This window comes from Malaclemys terrapin, chromosome 1 (assembly GCF_027887155.1).
Source record: "Malaclemys terrapin pileata isolate rMalTer1 chromosome 1, rMalTer1.hap1, whole genome shotgun sequence".
NCBI lineage: Eukaryota > Metazoa > Chordata > Testudines > Emydidae > Malaclemys > Malaclemys terrapin.
In genome coordinates this window covers 243,139,495-243,158,475 of record NC_071505.1, presented here as the reverse complement: position 1 = coordinate 243,158,475, position 18,981 = coordinate 243,139,495, and the positions used below count along the sequence as shown (strand labels likewise).

Below are 18,981 nucleotides of genomic sequence, written 5' to 3'. Positions count from 1 at the left end.
TACCTAGGAAAATTCTAACCAGATTAATAAACCCACTTCTTTTCAAATAATTAAAGGTCTGAATTAAATTACTGAATTTAAATATACCAGTTACTCCCGTCATTGCTATGTCCACATCTAGTTTGATAAGTTTTGGCTACCTACGCACTTTCAAATAGGTTGTACGAAGTTTAGGAAGGAAAGAGAGAAAGCAGATGCTCAGCGTCTCCTCCTCCATAAATGACATGAATAGCTCCTTTCCGAAACACAGCGCTTTTCATAATACCGAGGAGCTGGCAGATACAAGGTTACACAGATTATTCACCCACTGGATGTTTCCAAATAGTCTGGCATATCTCCAGCCACTGAGCCTGTGTCACTCATACAGTGTAAATAAGTGAACACTTTACAGTAAGAGAGTTTAGGGTCACCCAATTGCTAACTTCTGAAATGATGTTTAAGTAATTCATTCATAAATCATTTTAGTCTCGTACAGCATTTTAGCCTAAACGACCCAATTGACTGGAATTATTCAAAAAATACAATTTAGCAAAAACTTCTTTATGTGCTTATAAAAGAGAGACAACTGCTCTTTTAATGAATTCACAGCTGTACAATTAAGTCTTAAGGACTGATGCCTTCTACTAAACAAGGATTTCTGGCTTTCTATGTTTGTTCATAGGATCCTGGAGGACAGCTATATTGTCAGTTAAATATCAAGTACAAGAAGATTACCTATTCTTAACATAGCTAAGTGAGAAATGCTGTGCTTCTAATCAGATTATTTTGTACTTAAAAATAACCCTACAAAGTTAAGTTTGCTTTACAAGAGTGCTATAGTCACACTGAGACATACACAGCATGCAGTGTTCTATAAAAGAGTTGGATGGAGGGATAAAGTTTAAAATAGAAAGTTCAACACACATACACACTCGACTCTAGTTTGAAATTTGGTGATGGAAACCAGTCCAGTTCTTCAAACTCTTATTATGTAGCAAAGTAACACAATCCACTTATTTCAAGATTAAAGCAGCAATCAACAGAATTAATTTTAATCTCAAAATACCAGTTTCCAAATATAGCAAGCACAAGTGAGATTTCATTACCAGCAGCAAGAGAGAAAACCTAGTATATTAAAGACTTCTAGCAAATCAGATAGATAATCCATAAAACGATGACTAAAGTTCCTACATGATGCTTGATTCTCCTAGCTTCTCTTTGGTGGTAATAACTAACAATTTCTAATACATATAAGTGGACAAAAGTTACAATACATACTGCATAACAAGTTCCTCATATACTTCCATAAATGACATGTTTGTGCTCAGTGTTATGTATAAACTATATTGACATCAATTCAGTAGCATCTATTGCTAACAGTTTAAATTTATACAAAATAATAACTGACCCAACAACATTGTGAAACAGTAAAACAGTTTTGCAAAATTTTCAGTTACAAATATAATGAATCCTAGTAAACCCTACCAATTACACAGCATTTCCCCAACTTTTGAAAGTTGAGCCCTCCTTCAGGAAAGTGAAATTAATTACTCTACCACCACCCACTAACACCCCTTCAGCTCCTCCATCTATAGCAGAAGTGGGCAAACTATGGCCCGCAGGCCACATCCGGCCCGGCCCCTTAGCTCCTGGCTCAGGAGGCCAGCCCCCAGCCCCCTCCCCCACTGTTCCCCTTTCCTTGCAGCCTCAGCTCTGTGCTGCACTGTGGCGTGGCTGGCTTCAGCCAGGCAGCGCGGCTGTAGCGCCGCCAGCCACTGGTGCTCCAGGCAGCGCAGTAAGGGGGCAGGGGGGGTTGGATAGAGGGCAGAGGAGTTTGGGGAGCAGTCAGGAAGGAAGGGGGGTTGGATGGGGCGGCAGGGAACAGTCAGGGGTGGGGGTTCTGGGGGCGATCAGGGGACAGAGAGCGAGGCAGGGTGGATGGGGCAGGGGTCCTGGGGGGGCATCAGGGGGCGAGAAGCAGGCAGGGGAGATAGGGGACAGGGGCCTGGCTGTTTGGGGAGGCACAGCCTCCCCTAACCGGCCCTCTATACAATTTCTGAAACCCGATGCGGCCCTTAGGCCAAAAAGTTTGCCCACCCCTGATCTATAGGCTTTTAACACCAGAGACGGAGAGATCATTCAGAGTCCCTGGCATTTGAGTTAGCAGCTACTGTACGCCAGAGTAGTTGTTTCAGTCTCTCTGCAAATTCTGGCAGATAAAAGTGCATTAGTTACACTTGGATCACGTTTCCAAGCTTTTTAACATCAATTTCCAAGCTTTTCTTCAGACTCATAACACAGACTTTTAAAAAAATTAAATCAGAGTCTCTGGAAAAAACTGAAAAGCCTATTTATTCCCTGCCACTCCTCAAATCCCCAGGTGGGTTGGCACATCCCATGCTTGGGACATACTGCTGTGATGCTTCCCAGGGACCAGAGCATCGGAACCTTTGTAGAAGTAGGGGACCCAAGGCCAAAGTGCCCCCTCCTTCTCTGTGGCTGGCTGCTCCGGTGGTGAGCCAGCTGACCTCTCTTCTGGCGCTACAGCAGCCCCTAGTGGGCAAAAGGTGTAATTGCAGCTCCTCCCCATCTGAATCTATTGTTGCGGGGGGGGGGGGGAGGAGCGGAAGGAGATTTGTGAGGGACATGTATTCTGCAGTTATATTTCTTTTGTTAAAAAGTGGGGGGCCTCCTGGTTCCAGCACTGGTGCCCAGAGATACACAGAATTGTGAGGCACCTTCCCCCACCTGCCCTTAGTGTGAGGAAGTCTTACCAGTGTCTGCTGTGGATCAGCTCCCTGACTCCACCAGCCACTGGCAACACAAGCACTGCGTTCCAGGCCTCATACTCTCTGTATAGGTTAGCAACAGGTACACACCAACTACCGAGTCCTCCAAGAGTTCCTCTGGAGTGCTCAGCCTTTATTCCACTGAACACTTACAGAATTCTTAGCTCCACTATTCCCACACAAATAGTACACATCAGATTCAACTCAGGATCACCACTTGACTTAATGCACAGCACTTCATATATATTCTCTCTCTCTCTCACACACACACACACACACAAAAATAAGAATCAGTTTATTATTAAAGAACAGAGATTCAGTGATATAGAGTGAGAATACTGTACACAACTGGTTACATATAAAACAAAATCATAACACTTTCTGAACTCTAAACTTAACTAACATTCCCCTATCTCCCACAAAATAGCTTACCCCACGTCCTCTTCTCAGCATTTTCAACCAGTTTGGCTGAGATCCCTTCTTATCAAGCCTGCTGGCAGGTTGTCCTCACAGATCAAGGAATAACCCGGGGTTCATCTACACTCCAGATATAGTTCCAAAAATACATTGTCTTATTCCTGAACAGGATGACCCCTGCTATTTTTGTTTTTTCCTGCAATCGCTGCAAGCTCCTCATTAATATTTGACTTAGTGTGTAAATGGACATTGTAAAGCTTACAATACTTAATTTACATGTTGCCAGAGAGATAAATGATGGTTACCTCCTGTCTGGGGGAATCAGTCTAAGCGGGTCACCAAATATATGCTTTAAGAACATCATTTTTGTACAGATATCTAACTCCTTAAATATCACTCATACATATATCTTGTGATGATTAAGAGGACCGTCTGACACAGGCTTTCATTAGAGACCCTACATAACATCTTTGGTGAACTAAAATGTAAATACCAGATCCAGGGGATTCTTGTAACACCAATACACCCCTTATGCATCAAGAGGTCCCTGAGTCACAACCTCATTTAGACTAAGTCAAAGTCTGAGCATTTAATCGAAAGTATAAGGAAAAAAAGATGGGACGAGGAAATCTACACTGTCTCAGTGGTCCCACACCAATATCTCCCACTCATCCCCATTCTCTAGAAATCTTCTTTATACTCCTGCAGTATTTTAAATCAAGTTTCTCCACAATTAATTATTTTATTGTAGCTGCATAGTAGAAAAAGCTGTATTTAAGGTTCATAGTATGCACAGAGTGGTTGGGTAAAGGTGGTTCTTTGGAGTGTATTTGGAGGATGAAGTGTCTGACCCTTAGTAGAAGAGTGCATGAACTAAATTTAGTGGAGTTGCCTAAGGGTTCAGAAAAAGTGGATGAGGAAGTATGACCTGTTAAAATCCCACCTAAGCGTATGTCTACACTACCCAGCGGATCGGCGGATAGTTATCGATCCAGTGGGGGTCGATTTATCGCGTCTAGACGCGATAGATCGACCCCGAGGCACTCTCCCGTCGACTCCTGTACTCCACCGCTGCAAGAGGCGCAGGCAGAGTCGACAGGGGAGCGGCAGCAGTCAACTCACCGCAGTGAAGACACCGTGGTGAGTAGGGCTAAGAAAAACTACTTCAGCTGAAGTTGCGTAACTTAGATCGATTCCCCCCGCCCAGTGTAGACCTGGCCTTAGTAATAGTAATTTTGCTTGGTGTGGGTTTGTTTTAAATTATGGAGACACCAGTCCCAATTCCACACTTAAAGTTGAGTTCTGTTTTGAAAGGGGATGAGAAAGGGATCATGGTGGAGAAGCAATTCAACATGAGCCGAGTGTGATGGTGTTGCAAAAAAAAGGCCAATGCAATCCTTAGCTATATAAGCAGGTTACTGCTGAATAGGAGTAAGGGAGGTTATTTTACCTATTTTACCTCTGTATATGGCATTGGTGTGATTGATACTGAAATACAGATGTCCACCTTTTAAGAAGGGTGTTGAAAAATTGGAAAGAGTGCTGAAAAGATTTAGGGCTATAAAAAAATGCCTTATAGTGAGAGACTTAGAGAGCTCAACCTGTCTAGCTTAGTGTATAAGTACCTTCACAGGGAGAAAATACCAGGTGCTAACAGGCTCTTCAATCTAGTGGGAAAAGGCTTAAGCAGCAGCAATGGCTGGAAGATTAAGCCAGACAAATTCAAAGTTAGAAATAAGGCTTTTTAAAAAAAAAAAAAAAAAAAAAAAAAACAGTGAAGGAGATTAACCATTGGAACAAACTACCAAGCGAAGTTGTGAATTCTCCATATCTTGATGTCTTCAAAACAAGACTGGATGCTTTTCTGGAAGACATGCTTCAGTCAAACCCAAATAACTGGGCTCAATGCAGGGGTAACTGGATTTAAATTCTATGGCCTAAGTCATACAGGGGGTCAGACTTGATGATGTAATGTTCCCTTCTGGCCTTAATCTGTGAATATTTGTATCTAAAGCAGGGATTCAGTCTTTTATGTTTGAAACATACACACAAACTTACAGCACTTACTGAGAGTATATAAATGAATTTTCTAAGAATTTACAAGTAAATCAGTAAATTAGTCTGAGTTAAAATTATGTTTAGAATAGACAAGTTTAACCAACCATCTGTAGTCTCATTTTATATTCTGCCAGCATGTGTCCTATATTTCTTGGGTGACCTGTCCAAGCAATATGCTTAGAAAGGCTGCATCAATAAAGCTGTAACTCAGACTAATGAACAAAACAAGGAGTTTTTAATTAATCTTTTTCAGAAGTTTGCAATACCGTAAGTCAGCTGAAAAATAAAAATATTAATGATCATTTGTTAACAATGCGAGGAACAGATAGAGACTAATGTTTGTTTGGAAATACACCAGAGAGCTCAACCAGGAATACTCTCAGATCAAAGAAAAAAGGTGGCATATTGACACAAGGTTGAGATAATCAAAATATAGCTCAAAGCAATGGCTGGTAACATCAAAGACTAGAGAATTCTAAAATGAGCTGTTTAGGAAGATGCACATATACATTCATATGTGCATAAGGACATTACATGGAGCCCCCAAAGTGGAAGTTCTGCTGTTAGAAAGTCAAGAGATGTCCGCCACAAGGAACAAGGTAAATTATTCATTTTGGCCTTGCCCACCCTAGCAAGTTGTATGGCTTTAACTGTACCAGTATAATTAAAGTGACAACCCCTTAGTGCAGATGCAGGTATACCAGTACAAGGCGCTTTATAGTGGTACAGATATTCCTGTACAGAAAGGGGAATTACTATATTGATAATAGGTACTATATTGACATCTTTATACAAGTGTAACTGTATCCACAGCAGGACTTTTACTGATATAACTAGTCACAGATCTAGGTCATGGAAACAGCTGTGGATCTCTCCAGAGTAGTGCCACAGAAGCAGGGCCAGCTCCAGCTTTTCTGCCACCCCAAGCGGCAAAAATACATAAATAAATAAACGGATGAGCGGGGCATTTCGGCGGCAGCTCAAACACGCCGCTTCTTCGGCGGTGGATCCTTCACTCCCTCTCCTCCTCTTTGGCGGCACTTCAGCGGCAGCTCAAAGAGGAAGAGAGGGAATGAGGGACCCGCCGCCAAATTCCCACTGAAGACCCGGATGGGCCGTCCCGATACCGGACAGAGTGCCACCCCTTTGAACTGGCCTCCCCAAGCACCTGCTTCCTTAGCTGGTGCCTGGAGCCAGCCCTGCACAAAAGGCTTAAGAGGTTCAACTCAAGCCTCAGGAGTCACTAACAGAGGCAGCTAACAGGAATTTCGGAGAAAGTAGCTAAAGTCTGTGCTTGGAGGTCGCAGGACGTAGTGGACAGTTTATTTGGTCCATCTGTGGGCTGTTTGGTTTGTTCTCTGGGTACAGGCTGCATAGATAGCTAGACCATGGTCCCCTGAATAAGCAGGGTTCCTGCTAAAGGCCACAAAGCTCTGGCCCTCAGATGGTTCATATCTGCACTAATGACACTGTACTGTGGGATATCTCACAGATCGATTATTTCAGGGTAATCAGAAGGATGCTGAAGAAGAAAAAGGAGAAGACTGTCAAAGCGATTGTCTCTGTGGTCGTTCCTGTCCTAGAAGCAAAGGAAGACAGAAAGCAGAAGATTCTGGAAGTGAACTGCTGGCTAGGTAAGTGGTGTAGGGTAGAGGATTTTGGTTTTGTGGCACATTGGTCCACCTCCTACAGGTAGAGGGGACTGTATAGTTTGGATGTCCTCCACCTCAGTAGAAGGGAGACCAATCTCCACGGGGACAGGCTAACTACAGTAGTCAGGAGGGGGTAAAACTAATAGCAAAGGGGGAGAGTAAGAAGAGAAGATATGAGCACTCAGCACAAAATCGAGATGTTGAAAACAAAATCCATCAAGGAGCCAAAGGATATGAAGACAAGAAATTCTTTAATTGTCTATATACCAATGCTAGGAGCCTGAGTAACAAACAAGAGGAACTGGAACTGCTCATTTGTGACCATAAATTTGGTCTAGTTGGTACTACTAAAACATGACAAGATGTTTCACACCACTGGAATGTTAAAAATCAGTGGCAATAACCTATTTAGGAAGGACTGAATAGGCAAAAAGGAAAAGGGAATGGCACTGGATGTCAAATATGGCATTATCTGTTTCCGAGTCACTGAGAACTCAGAAGAAAATTATCTTGAATGATTATGGAGGGAATTCTGTGTTATACCTTGTCCTAACAAATAAAGAAGAACTGATCACAGAACTAAAAATTAATGGTAGCTTAAGTACAAGTGATCATGATTTGAACACACTTGTAACATGCAAGCAGAATGGAAGTCCAGATCAGGAATATATAAACTTGGTGCTTTAATAAGTCCAATTTCACAAAGCTAAAAAGAATAAATAGCCAAATCAGGTTAAAGGACGAATTTAATTCAAAGAGTGTGAATGATAATTGGGAATAATTTACCACCACCTTATTGTATGCCCCTCCCCCGCAAAAAAAAAAAAATCCCACAATTGAGAAAGAAAGCCACGTCGATTAAAAAAAAATGACCTGGTTTAGCAGGGAAGTGAAGGCAGCTATAAAATATATAGATATAACAAATGGAAAAAAGAGGAATTTGACAGTAATGAATATAAATAAGAAGTTAGACAATTGATAAGGAAAGCAAAGGGAAACCTGAAGAAATCTATAGCCAGCAGAGTTAAGGACAATAAGGAGTTTTTAAAATATATTAGGAATAAAAAGAATCATAACAACAGTATTGGTCCATTACGAGATGGAAATGGTAGAATTATCAATACCAATGCAGAAAAGGCAGAAGTGTTCAAAACATGTTTCTGTTTGAGGATCCGGATCACTTGGCAAACTGGTTGCAAGCAAACAATATGCATTTTAATATGGCTAAATGTAAATGTATATATCTTACAGGATGGGGGACTCTATCCTGGGAAGCAGTGACACTGAAAAAGATTTGGGGGTTGAGGTACATAATCAGCTGAACATGAGTTCCCACTGTGACGCAGTGGCCAAAGGGACGATCAAGATCCTGGGATGCACAAGCAGCAGAATCTTGAGTGGAGAGCTTCTTTTACCTCTATATTTAGCACTGGTGTGACAGTTGCTGGAATACTGTGTCGAGTTCTGGTGTCCATAATTCAAGAAGGAAGCTGGTAAGCTGGAGAGGGCTCAGAGAAGAACCATGAGACTGATTAAAGGATTTGATTTTGAAAGCTTGTCTCTCTCCCAACACAAGTTGGTCCAATAAAAGATATTACCTCACCAACCTTGTCTCTCTAAAGGATTAGAAAACATGTCCTACAGTGATAGACTCAAAGAGCTCAATATATTTAGCTTAAGAAAGAGAAAGTTAAGGGATGACTTGATTACAGTTTATAAGTAGCTATATGGAGAACAAATATTTATTAATGGGCTCTTCAATCTGACAGAGAAAGGTATAACATGATCCAATGGCTGGAAGCTGAAGCTAGACAATTTCAGATTGGAAATGAGATGAGAGTAATTAACCATTGGAACAATTTAGCAAGGGTCGTGGTGGATTCTTCATCACTGACCATTTTTAAAATCAATATTGGAAAGATCTGCTCTAGGAATTGTTTTGGGGAAGTTCCATGGCCTGTGTTATAGAGGAAGTCAGACTAGATAATCACATTGCTCCCTTTTGGCCCTGGAATCTATGAATTATATTAATACAAAACCCTTAACAAGGAGACAGGCATGCTTAATCTTTAGGGGGAATAAGCCACTTAGATCTTTCCTGCAGTATAAAACACAACCACGTCAAGGAACCTGACTCAACACAACAGTCCCCAACTTACTACCGTTGTTCCAGTTTGTAGTGTGGACTGGATCTTAAGTATATTTCATAGACAGGCTAAACCCAAGGATTCTTACATTCTAGCCTCCTCATGTCCATAGAAAACTGGGTTTTAGGCATAAGAACGGCCATACTGGGTCAGACCAATGGTCCCTCTAGCCCAGTATCCTGTCTTCCAACAGTGGCAAATGCCAGGTGCGTCAAAGGGAATGAACAGAACAGGTAATCATCAAGTGAACCATCCCGTCGCCCAGATTCTGGGAAACAGAGGATAGGGACACTTTAGAGCATGGTTTTGCATCCCCCTGCCAATCCTGGCTAATAGCCATTGAGGGAACTCTACCCTCCATGAACTTATCTAGTTCTTTTTTTAACTCTGTTATTGTCTCGGCCTTCACAACATCCCCTGGCAAAAAGTTCCACAGGTTGACTGTGCGTTGTATGAGGAAATACTTCCTTTTGTTTGTTTTAAACCTGCTGTCTATTAATTTCATTTGGTGACTCCTAGTTCTTGGGTTATGAGAAGCAGTAAATAACACTTCCTTATTTACTTGCTCCACACCAGTCATGATTTTAATAGACCTCTATCATATCCCCCCTTAGTCATCTCTTTTCCAAGATGAAAAGTCCCATTCTTATTAATCTCTCCTCATATAGAAGCTGTTCTATATCCCTCATCATTTTTGTTGACCTTTTCTGTACCCTTTCCAATTCCAATACATCTTTTTTGAGATAGGGCAACCAAATCTGCACGCAGTATTCAAGATGTGGGCGTACCGTAAATTTATACAGAGGCAATATGATATGTTCTCTCTTCTTATCTATTCCTTTCTAAATGATTCCCAACAAAAGTGTGGCACACTCTAACACCCTGCCCAAAACAGACTAACAAATTATCCAACATATTCTCTTACTATTGAAGTATTGTTTGATTTCTTCAGAGTTATGCATAGGAAACAAAATTAGTCCAAGAATAAAAACAACAAAGGAGTCACATTAAGTCAATGATCTCCCACTGTCCAAATCTTCTGAATTTTCTGGCAGTTCAAATTTAGAAGTAAGTAGTATTTCAGGCTCATCAGGATTTCTAAATAGATACCTAAGATCCCTCATGCCACTTTCAGCTTAACAGGACAACATATTTAACTCCTAGATAATACAACTGCCCTGTAATGTTCAAAGAAACTTGCTTTCATTTCAGCTGCTAAAGGCTAGTAATCAAATATGTATGCCTGTCTCCTTGTGATAGGCCTTACATTAGGTTTCAGAGACAACTACACATGGTTAGTGTCTCACTCCTGATTAAACAGCAGCTCTCAAAACAGGAAAGTGAGGCAACTTTGCCAGCAGGCAATCTTGTAGCTTGGTGCAGCTGACCCAGCAGGTTCAACCAGCAGCACAGAACAATTCAAGCTGTGCAGATTCGGTTTTTGTGGGGATATGGCCACAAAGTAAAAGCTTTTGACTTTTGCCTTCTTTTCCAGGCCATTTTACCAGTGGCGAAAAGCCTACTTGTCATTAGTGACTTTTGTAAACATAGCATCATAGCCTCACAAGGATCTTCCTACACCACAGACATCCATCTCTGGTTTTCAAACCTTGTCTGAGAAGGACCACGTTCCTTCAACACATTATACTCTCATGCATGCCATCCAGCTGCTTGTGAATTAAGTCTAGAACTTGTGCTATTCAGGTCTAGCAAGTCTTTTTCCTACCCCGCTGAATGAAATGTTCCATGAAGATTCCACTTCCCTTTTGAGGAAGATATTTTAAACATACAACTACTTACTCACCTAGCTCTATGCTTAGGGATTTCACAGTGCTCTGTCCAAGTATTAAAACAAATTTGCTAAAAGAAGGAAATAAATGTGCAACTAATTTTAGTTCAATAAGGTGCTGAATAAACATTAGGATTATTATTTTACACCATCTACAAGAATGCTAAGTGCTTCAGAAGTAACAGCTCCCTGCTCTGAAGTGTTTATAACCTTGATGATGGACTTAAAATTCTCACTTCTCATGACACTAGGAAGGCAAGGAAGTTACAGATTATAGGTATGCAATTATGCAGTTACTCAGTTTAGTGTTTAATATATGCATAACTAAACTGAGTAACTGCATAATTGCATACCTATAATTTGCAACTTCCTAGCCTCTCGCCTTCCTAGTGTCATAACATTGTATCCAGCACCTCTGCTGTACATAGGCATTCCACTCAATCTAAATTGATGTTGTCTCATGCCGCATTTTCTGCCATAGCAAACAACACAGGTTAGCCTCACCTCTCTCTCTCGTCTTCCAATTAGGTGATCATTCCATAGTTTGAAACTTAAGTTCACAGGGCATGGCAGATGAAATCCCATTTTTCATTGCTCATGAGGCAAAATTTCCATTCTCCGAGGCCTACATTTCATAACCAACCCTGCTTTCAGAAAAAGGACCATAAGAAAACCAAAACAATCACAGCCAAACTGCTGCTTTCAAGGAGTATCTGAAATCCCAGTGCAAGTTTAATTAGGGTTACCATATTTAAAAACTAAAAAAAAAAAAAAAAAATAAAGGACACTCCACAGGCCCTGACCCCGCCCCTTCCCCAAAGTCCCGGCCCCGCCCCTTCCCCAAAGTCCCGGCCCTAACTCCCCCTCCTCCCTCCCAGCCACGCGAAAAGGGCTACCCGAGCGCTACTGACTTCACAGTTTGCCAGGCAGCCCCCAGACCCTGCGCCCCCGGCCGGCGCTTCCCCAGCGCAGCTGGAGCCCGGGAGGGGAAGCACCCAGCTGGGGGCGCAGGGTCTGGAGGCTGGCCGGCAAACCGTGAAGCCGGTAGCGCTCGGGCTTCGGGCAGCCCCCATGCCTCCGGACCCCAAGCCGCCAGCTGGGCACTTCCCCTCCCGGGCTCCAGGTGCTCTGCTTCTTCCCTGACTCTTCGGCTCTGTTTAAGAGCCAAGCTGCCCAAGCGCTACCGGCTACCGGCTTCGGGCAGCCCCCTTGCCTCTGGACCCCAGCCGCCGGAGCAGACCAGCTGGAGCCCGGGAGGGGAAGTGCCTGGCCGGTATTTTTCCCAGACATGTTCGACTTTTTGGCAATTCCCCCCGGACAGGGGTTTGATTACCAAAAAGCCAGACATGTCCGGGAAAAACTGGACGTATGGTAACCCTAGTTTAAGGCGATCTCCAAGTTTCTCAACACATTTTTTTCACTCAACATAACATTTATTCATGAGCACAAAGAAAAACTAGCCAAATAATATGTCACTTTGTATTTAACAACAACAACTAAGGTTAGCAAAGTTCACTTTAGAAAGCATCAAATAGTGGTTAAGATTCCAATGTTTCTCAACAGCAAGAGTAGGAATAAAACAGCATGCAAAATACTAAATTCGAACTGAGAGGGTACTTATGCTCGGTCTGAGTTTGAGTCAGTTTTATGCTTATCAACCCACAGTGGTTCCTTGGAATATTTAGTCCACTCTCCATCATCAACTGCTCTAGGCATATGCTTGCATACAATATTGCAAAGTGAATTTGTAGATAAAGAACTCCCCTGACCACACAATACTTCAGCCTGCTAGAAACAATTCTGGTGTGTCTCTCACTGCTTTTAAGGAGTTTTACTCCTAACCCCTGAACTTCTAGAATTTACTCAACTGTTCTACAAGACTATGGCCTTGTCTTCAGTAGAAACTTCAATTGTTTATGCTTCATTTGGTTTTTGCTTATGATTAAGGCTAAGATTTTGTCACGGTTATTTTTAGTAAAAGTCTCGGACAGGTCACAGGCAATAAACAAAAATTCACGGGAACCCGTGACCTGTCCATGACTTTACTAAAAATAACCGGCGGGAAATAGGGGGGCAGGGCTAGGTAGGGGAGAGGAATGGAGTCCCAAGGCAGAGGGGACTGACAGGCCAAGCCCCTCGCCATGGCAGGAGGCACAGCCCCCACTCTGGAGCTGGCTGCAACTATGGGACTGGGGGTGCGCGGCCTCAGCTGCAGCCCCGGCCACAGCAGGGGGAGAGGTGCACATGGCCCTGGGAAACTGCGAGGAGAGCGCACGGCCTCGGCTGCAGCCCCAGCTTCAGCCCCTGACAGCTGAAGCCGAAGACGTCATGGAGGTTGAGAAAAGTCATGGAATCCGTGACTAAATCGTAGCCTTACTTATGATCCACAAATGACTCAACGACTTAGGGTATCGGGAGGACACTAGTAGAGGGGAAGGCATTTCCAGGACTGCAGGGAAGGGCATAATCTGGAAGCATTTCTGATGTGATGCAGGGGGAACAGACGTAGATTAGATGGAGTGGAGGTGGTACAGAAGAGGAAGGAACAAAGAGTGAATTCTCAGCTGGCAAACTAAAGGAGATTTGCCGGATGTTAGAGTTGTCAGAATTAACAGCCCATCATCTGTGCCAGCAAGATGCATCCACACTGGTACTCGATCAATTTGATCTGCAATGAGTGAGACTCAGTTATTGCTTACCCCTACAATGTCCTGGAGTAAATGCCATGTTTATTTGGTTACCTTACAGTCAGTTCAAGCACTTTTGCTTAAAATATGCCTCACTTTAACATCCAATTGAGGGGGAGCAATCACTTATCAGGGTAAATTTCTCCAGCACATACACGGCCTAAGACACTCATTACACTTCTGTGCAATTATTCCAATTATTTTACCTGTTATGCTTTAAACTTTTATAAAGAGAACAGCGCAATTTCTGGTAGTCAGGGTAAATGCCAGCACTGATAACATCAAAGAACTGTCTTGGAAATCCGCAGCAAAGCTGTGCAACCACTGACAAAAAAATCTGAAAACAAAGTCTTGCATTACCCAATAACACCGATATTTTAAAAAGATAAAGTCTTTAGCTAGAACCCAGATAATGTATAAATGTGTCTATATTTATTTTAAATACTCTACTTAATTTGATTTGTCCCATTGCCTGTCACACTGTCTGTACTAATCAGTGCCGCTACTAGAATAGGTAAAGGGTCATAGAAACAAATAGGAAAACGAAACAAGACTGCCTTTTCTCATTAACATATTTGCCAAGTTTAGGAGCTAGGTGCTGAAGAGCTACAGGCTTCATGGAGATATAACTATTTCATAGAACTGGAAGGGACCCTGAAAGGTCATCGAGTCCAGCCTCCTGCCTTCACTAGCAGGACCAAGTACTGATTTTTGCCCCAGATCCCTAAGTGGCCCCCTCAAGGATTGAACTTACAACCCTGGGTTTAGCAGGCTAATGCTCAAACCACGGAGCTAGTCCTATCAAAACAAATTCCATAAAAGGACTGATGAATAGAGTCCTGAATCTCACAGACCTATGAATCCACTCCTCTATCCCAGAGAAAAATAAAAAATTATAAATGATTAAACACAAAATCATGGAATAAGTGTTAAACTTCACTGTACAATCGCACTGCCTTTCACCAGGTGCCTGATCCAATGTCTACTGAAGCCAATGAGAAGACCCGCATTGAATCACATTCTAGCTAACAACTTCATTCTTCTACATGTTCCAACAGGGGGCTTGCTATATGCAGTATAGGCTATATAAAATAACAGTAGCCAATTGCACTGTATTCTAGTGACTGTTCTATAATTACAAATAATTAACAAACCTAATCATAAGTTTTATAGCAGGGGTGGGCAAACTTTTTGGCCCAAGGGCCACATCTGGGTATGGAAATTGTATTGTGGGCCATGAATGTTCAAGAAATTGGGGTTGGGGTGAAGGAGGGGGTGAGGGCTCTGGCTAGGGGTTTAGGCTCTGGGGTGGGGCTGGGGATGAGGGATTTGGGAGGCTGCTCCAGGCTGGGATCAAGGGGTTCAGAGGGCAGGGGGGCGGGAATCAGGGCTGGGGCAGGGGCGCAGGAGGGACTCAGGAGTGCAGGCTCCAGGCAGCCCTTACCTCAAGCAGCTCCCGGAAGCAGCACCATGTCTCCCTTCTGGGTCCTACGTGGAGGTGTGGCCAGCTGGCTCTACGCGCTGCCCCGCCCACAAGTGCCACCTGCGGCCAATGGGAGCTGCGGGAGTGGTGCTTGGGGCAGGGGCAGCGCATGAGCCCCTGGCTGCCCCTAAACGTAGGAGCCGGAGGGGGACATGCCATTGCTTCCGGGAGCCATGCAGAGCGGTCGCCAAGCCTGCTTCCCGGCTGGAGCGCGGGAGCAGGACAAGCCCCAGACCCCGCTCCCCAGCAGGAGTTCAAGGGCCGGATTAAATCGGCTGGTGGACCAGGTGTGGCCCGTGGGCCATAGCGTGCCCCGTGGGCCATAGCGTGCCCATCTGTTTTATAGTCTCAAATTTCTTACGTTGATTTAGCCAGGCTTCTATATGCCTTCCACATTTGTCTCAGAAGTAGTTTCTATCCACACACTCTTAAAATAGGCCTTTTATGAACCGAACAATTCTGATAATCTCTACATGCAAGTAAAAATTGATTTAGTTTGTTACATGACTTATTTACCCTCGAGAATTATTTTTTGCTGTTACTCAATGCCATCAGAAACAATTACACCAGTTCTCTTTCCTTCCTCCTCAAAGTCTTTCCTTTTAGAACAAAGAAAAATGTAAATTTTATTTCTTTACATCTTAAATGAGAATAGCTCTAGAAATCCAAAGCTCTGGCAAAAAGTCAAGCACAATCCTGGATATTACTGTCATGCAATAATTTGATATTTTAATAATATGTTCAGCCTCCAGCCCTTCAGGATAGCAGTTCAAGAAAGCTCTTCAACAGCAAAAGGAGGCCAGATAAGGGAATGTCAAAACCTACCCTTGGTATGCCACTGTACTAAATTTTAGGCACCATATACACCTGAATAAAAGTGTACTTATGTGAATTCATGGGGCATCCATTCCTCCTTCATAGGCTTTAGTGTTAAATCCCTAGTTGGAGTGCTCATGCAATCTATTAAAAATTTTTTTTGAGGGAGGAAATGTCCACCTTGGTCATATTTGAATAATTTAAACTCATGGTTTCTAAACATAGGGATCATGACCTCCAGGAAGGTTACAAACCACCCCTCGTTTTCTTTACAGCCTGATGGGAGAGGGATCCTGACACTTTTTTTGTTGTACAATGGGGTCACAGTGTGGAAAAGGCTTGGAACCACTGACTGAACAGTTCCTCAGCCCTAACACAAACTTCTTGCAGACCTTATCAACTAGCTGTAAAGAAAGGCCAAGCTGCCTCCTTTCAGTAGCATCATAACCTGCTACTTTATATAATGGCCAGCACAAGATGCTCACGCTGCAATGAGACTCGTACCCTTCCTTCACTTGAGACTAATTGCTTCAATCTTTCCATCATATCGTTTCCCACAGGCCAAGGAAAACTGCTAAAGTCCCAGGCATTCCCATAAGCCCTGGCATCTTGCCTAGCATTGAGCCACTGGAAATACAAACCATGGTAGTGGTGAGTGAAAAGCAAGATATGTGTTACAAATTAAAACAATTCTACACCAGCTGATCAGATTTCAGTTTCTTACTACTTTGTTGTCTAAAGACCAGCGTTTTAGTTTCAATTTGGTTCGACTTGCATCCTGTACACCCACACTGAAATCAGGGCAGAATTAGACCCCTACAAACTAAGCAGGCCATTGAAGTTAAACAGCAAGGCTTATCTTGCCACATAGGGCTTCTATAAATAAAAATGAATACCCAAGCTCTAATGTACAGATAAAATAAGAGCCGCTAGCATACCAGGCAATATTCGTCCAATGAGAGCATCTAACAACCAAAAGGATTCCTCTTCATTCTTTGTAATAAGAATCAGGTATCCAGCTATGAAATTCATGCCCTGAAATAAAAAGAAAGCTTTTATAATTTCTCCACTTACCTCAAAAGTTTCCTGTTTAACTTCATAATACCAAACATGAACTTCAAAGTACTGATTGAGTGAAATAAAAGGAAAAGCATTGTGCCTGCATGTTCCTTGAAAGATACCAGAGACAGGATTATTACAATTCACAAAATGGACAGGATAGAGGAAATCTACTAACACAGTCTACCAATTGATTAACCCCGCAACTCCTGGGCAACGAAAGCCCATGAAAGCCAGGGGAGAAAAAAAAAAAAAATTAAAGCACTAAGAAATTAAAAAGTAACGTATAGACTTTTTATTTTAAAAAATCCCAAAGCCCTTTCCAAACAACAAAATAGATTCTTTGACCAACATTGAAATGTAGCTATCTCTGGAGTGAAACTCACAAAATGATAGGTGGTTAATAGTGGGCAGTAACACTACCGAACAGTTATAGGTGGAGCATGGCCCACCCAGTTGAAACTACAAATGTAGTTTAGGAAAGCAAATAGGAAGCAGCAGAGTTGTAATTCCACCAGGTTTTACAGGTGCAGTTTATGCAGCTATTTAAACTATTTTTGTCCAGAACTAACAAACAGTATTTATTGTTTCTATTTGCACCTACATTATGCTAGATCCCTTTCAAATCACGGAGGAAGCCATAGTTCCTGCCTTACAACTTACAACAGGCAGACACACAAAGGTGTGGGAGTTAGAACTATATGTGTAAAGCATTAATTGGCCACATCCTGACAGTACAATGTGTTGGGCTTTTCATGGCAAGATTTCAGTGGAGAGAAGATGTATAAAATATATAGACCCGGATTCAGGAAACCAACCCTATTCAGGAATAGCATGTGTTTAAAATTAAGCATATGCTTAAGTAATTTCCTTAGAGACTATCTCTAAGGCCTGGTCTACACTGGGGGGGAGGGGTTAATCTAAGATATGCAACTTCAGCTACGAGAATAGCGTAGCTGAAGTCGACGTATCTTAGATCGACTTAGAATCACTTACTTCGCGTCCTCGCGGCGCAGGATCAACGGCCGCCGCTCCCCCGTCGACTCCACTTCCACCTCTCGCCATGGTGGAGTTCCGGAGTCGACGGCAGAGCGATCGGGGATCTATTTATCGCGTCTACACTAAACGCAATAAATAAATCCCCTATAGATCGACCCGGTTCGGCGGGTAGTGTAGATGTACCCTAAGTAATCCATAATATCAGTTTAGTCAACCAGTTAGTTTTAGCAACATTATTAGGATGATTTACATTTATAGCATTTTATGCTCCTTTTGGCTTTTAGAGTGAGAGGATTTTTAAAAAAGTATATTTATTGCAATATAAACAAGATGGCATCTAAAACAGTACATAGTGCACCAGCATGAGCACACACAATTCCCAACAATTTTTTCAAAAGCCAATGTAAAATTGTCTTTAAATATTTACAGGCTGTGGAGGCTCGTGTCAGTTACACTTGTTTAGTGCTAATCTTAGAAATCCTTTCCAGTTTTATCCTTTTCTTTTGTCTTCTCCCGGACCTCTTTCCCCCAAGCTCTCCACTCCAGGATTGTCTATGGGGACAGGCAGTAACATTGTCTCACTGTACCCAATAAGCAATGCCAGCTACAGCTCAAGCAAGAAGAGCACTGCGAAAACTGAAACGCTCAAAGGATTTTGGAAACCAAAAGTTCTTGTCTTGACTGAAATCCAATTTCTTGGATTCAAGTGGCTTTGCTCACTTGTCTTTTGATATACAATGCCAAAACAGTCTCTACACATTTGAATTTTAAAATATTCACTCTGTTCTAGACATTTATTTTCAATCCTTAAACCTCTATATTAGTTGTTGAACTTTTACAAATTGCTGAAGTTGCCTGGATCTGTGTTGCATCTCGGGTGCTTGGCCTTCTGCCTGTGAAGACAGCTATTCAGTTCCCATGCTGCCAGATAGTTTGATAATTGCATCCATGGTGATAAGAGACTATTTGGCACTTAACATAGCAGGCACAAAAGCCTGCTCTTTAGAAAATATTCACAAAGCAAAGAATTTCACTAGCTGTTCACACATTGGTAAGAATTCCATAGGACTACGGTACAGAATGGCAATTCGAAACTTGACTAACTC

General features: G+C 42.5%; 1 protein-coding gene across 2 annotated transcripts in view; it reads right to left on the bottom strand.

Moving 5' to 3' along the window:
- Positions 1-18,981, bottom strand: part of GRTP1 (growth hormone regulated TBC protein 1) — a 52,253-nt gene that overhangs the window by 18,248 nt on the left and 15,024 nt on the right. For both annotated transcript variants that reach the window (XM_054011174.1, XM_054011167.1), the window contains exon 5: positions 16,756-16,852. In XM_054011174.1, coding sequence (XP_053867149.1) covers positions 16,756-16,852 — 97 coding nt within the window. The remainder of the gene's footprint in view (positions 1-16,755; positions 16,853-18,981) is intronic.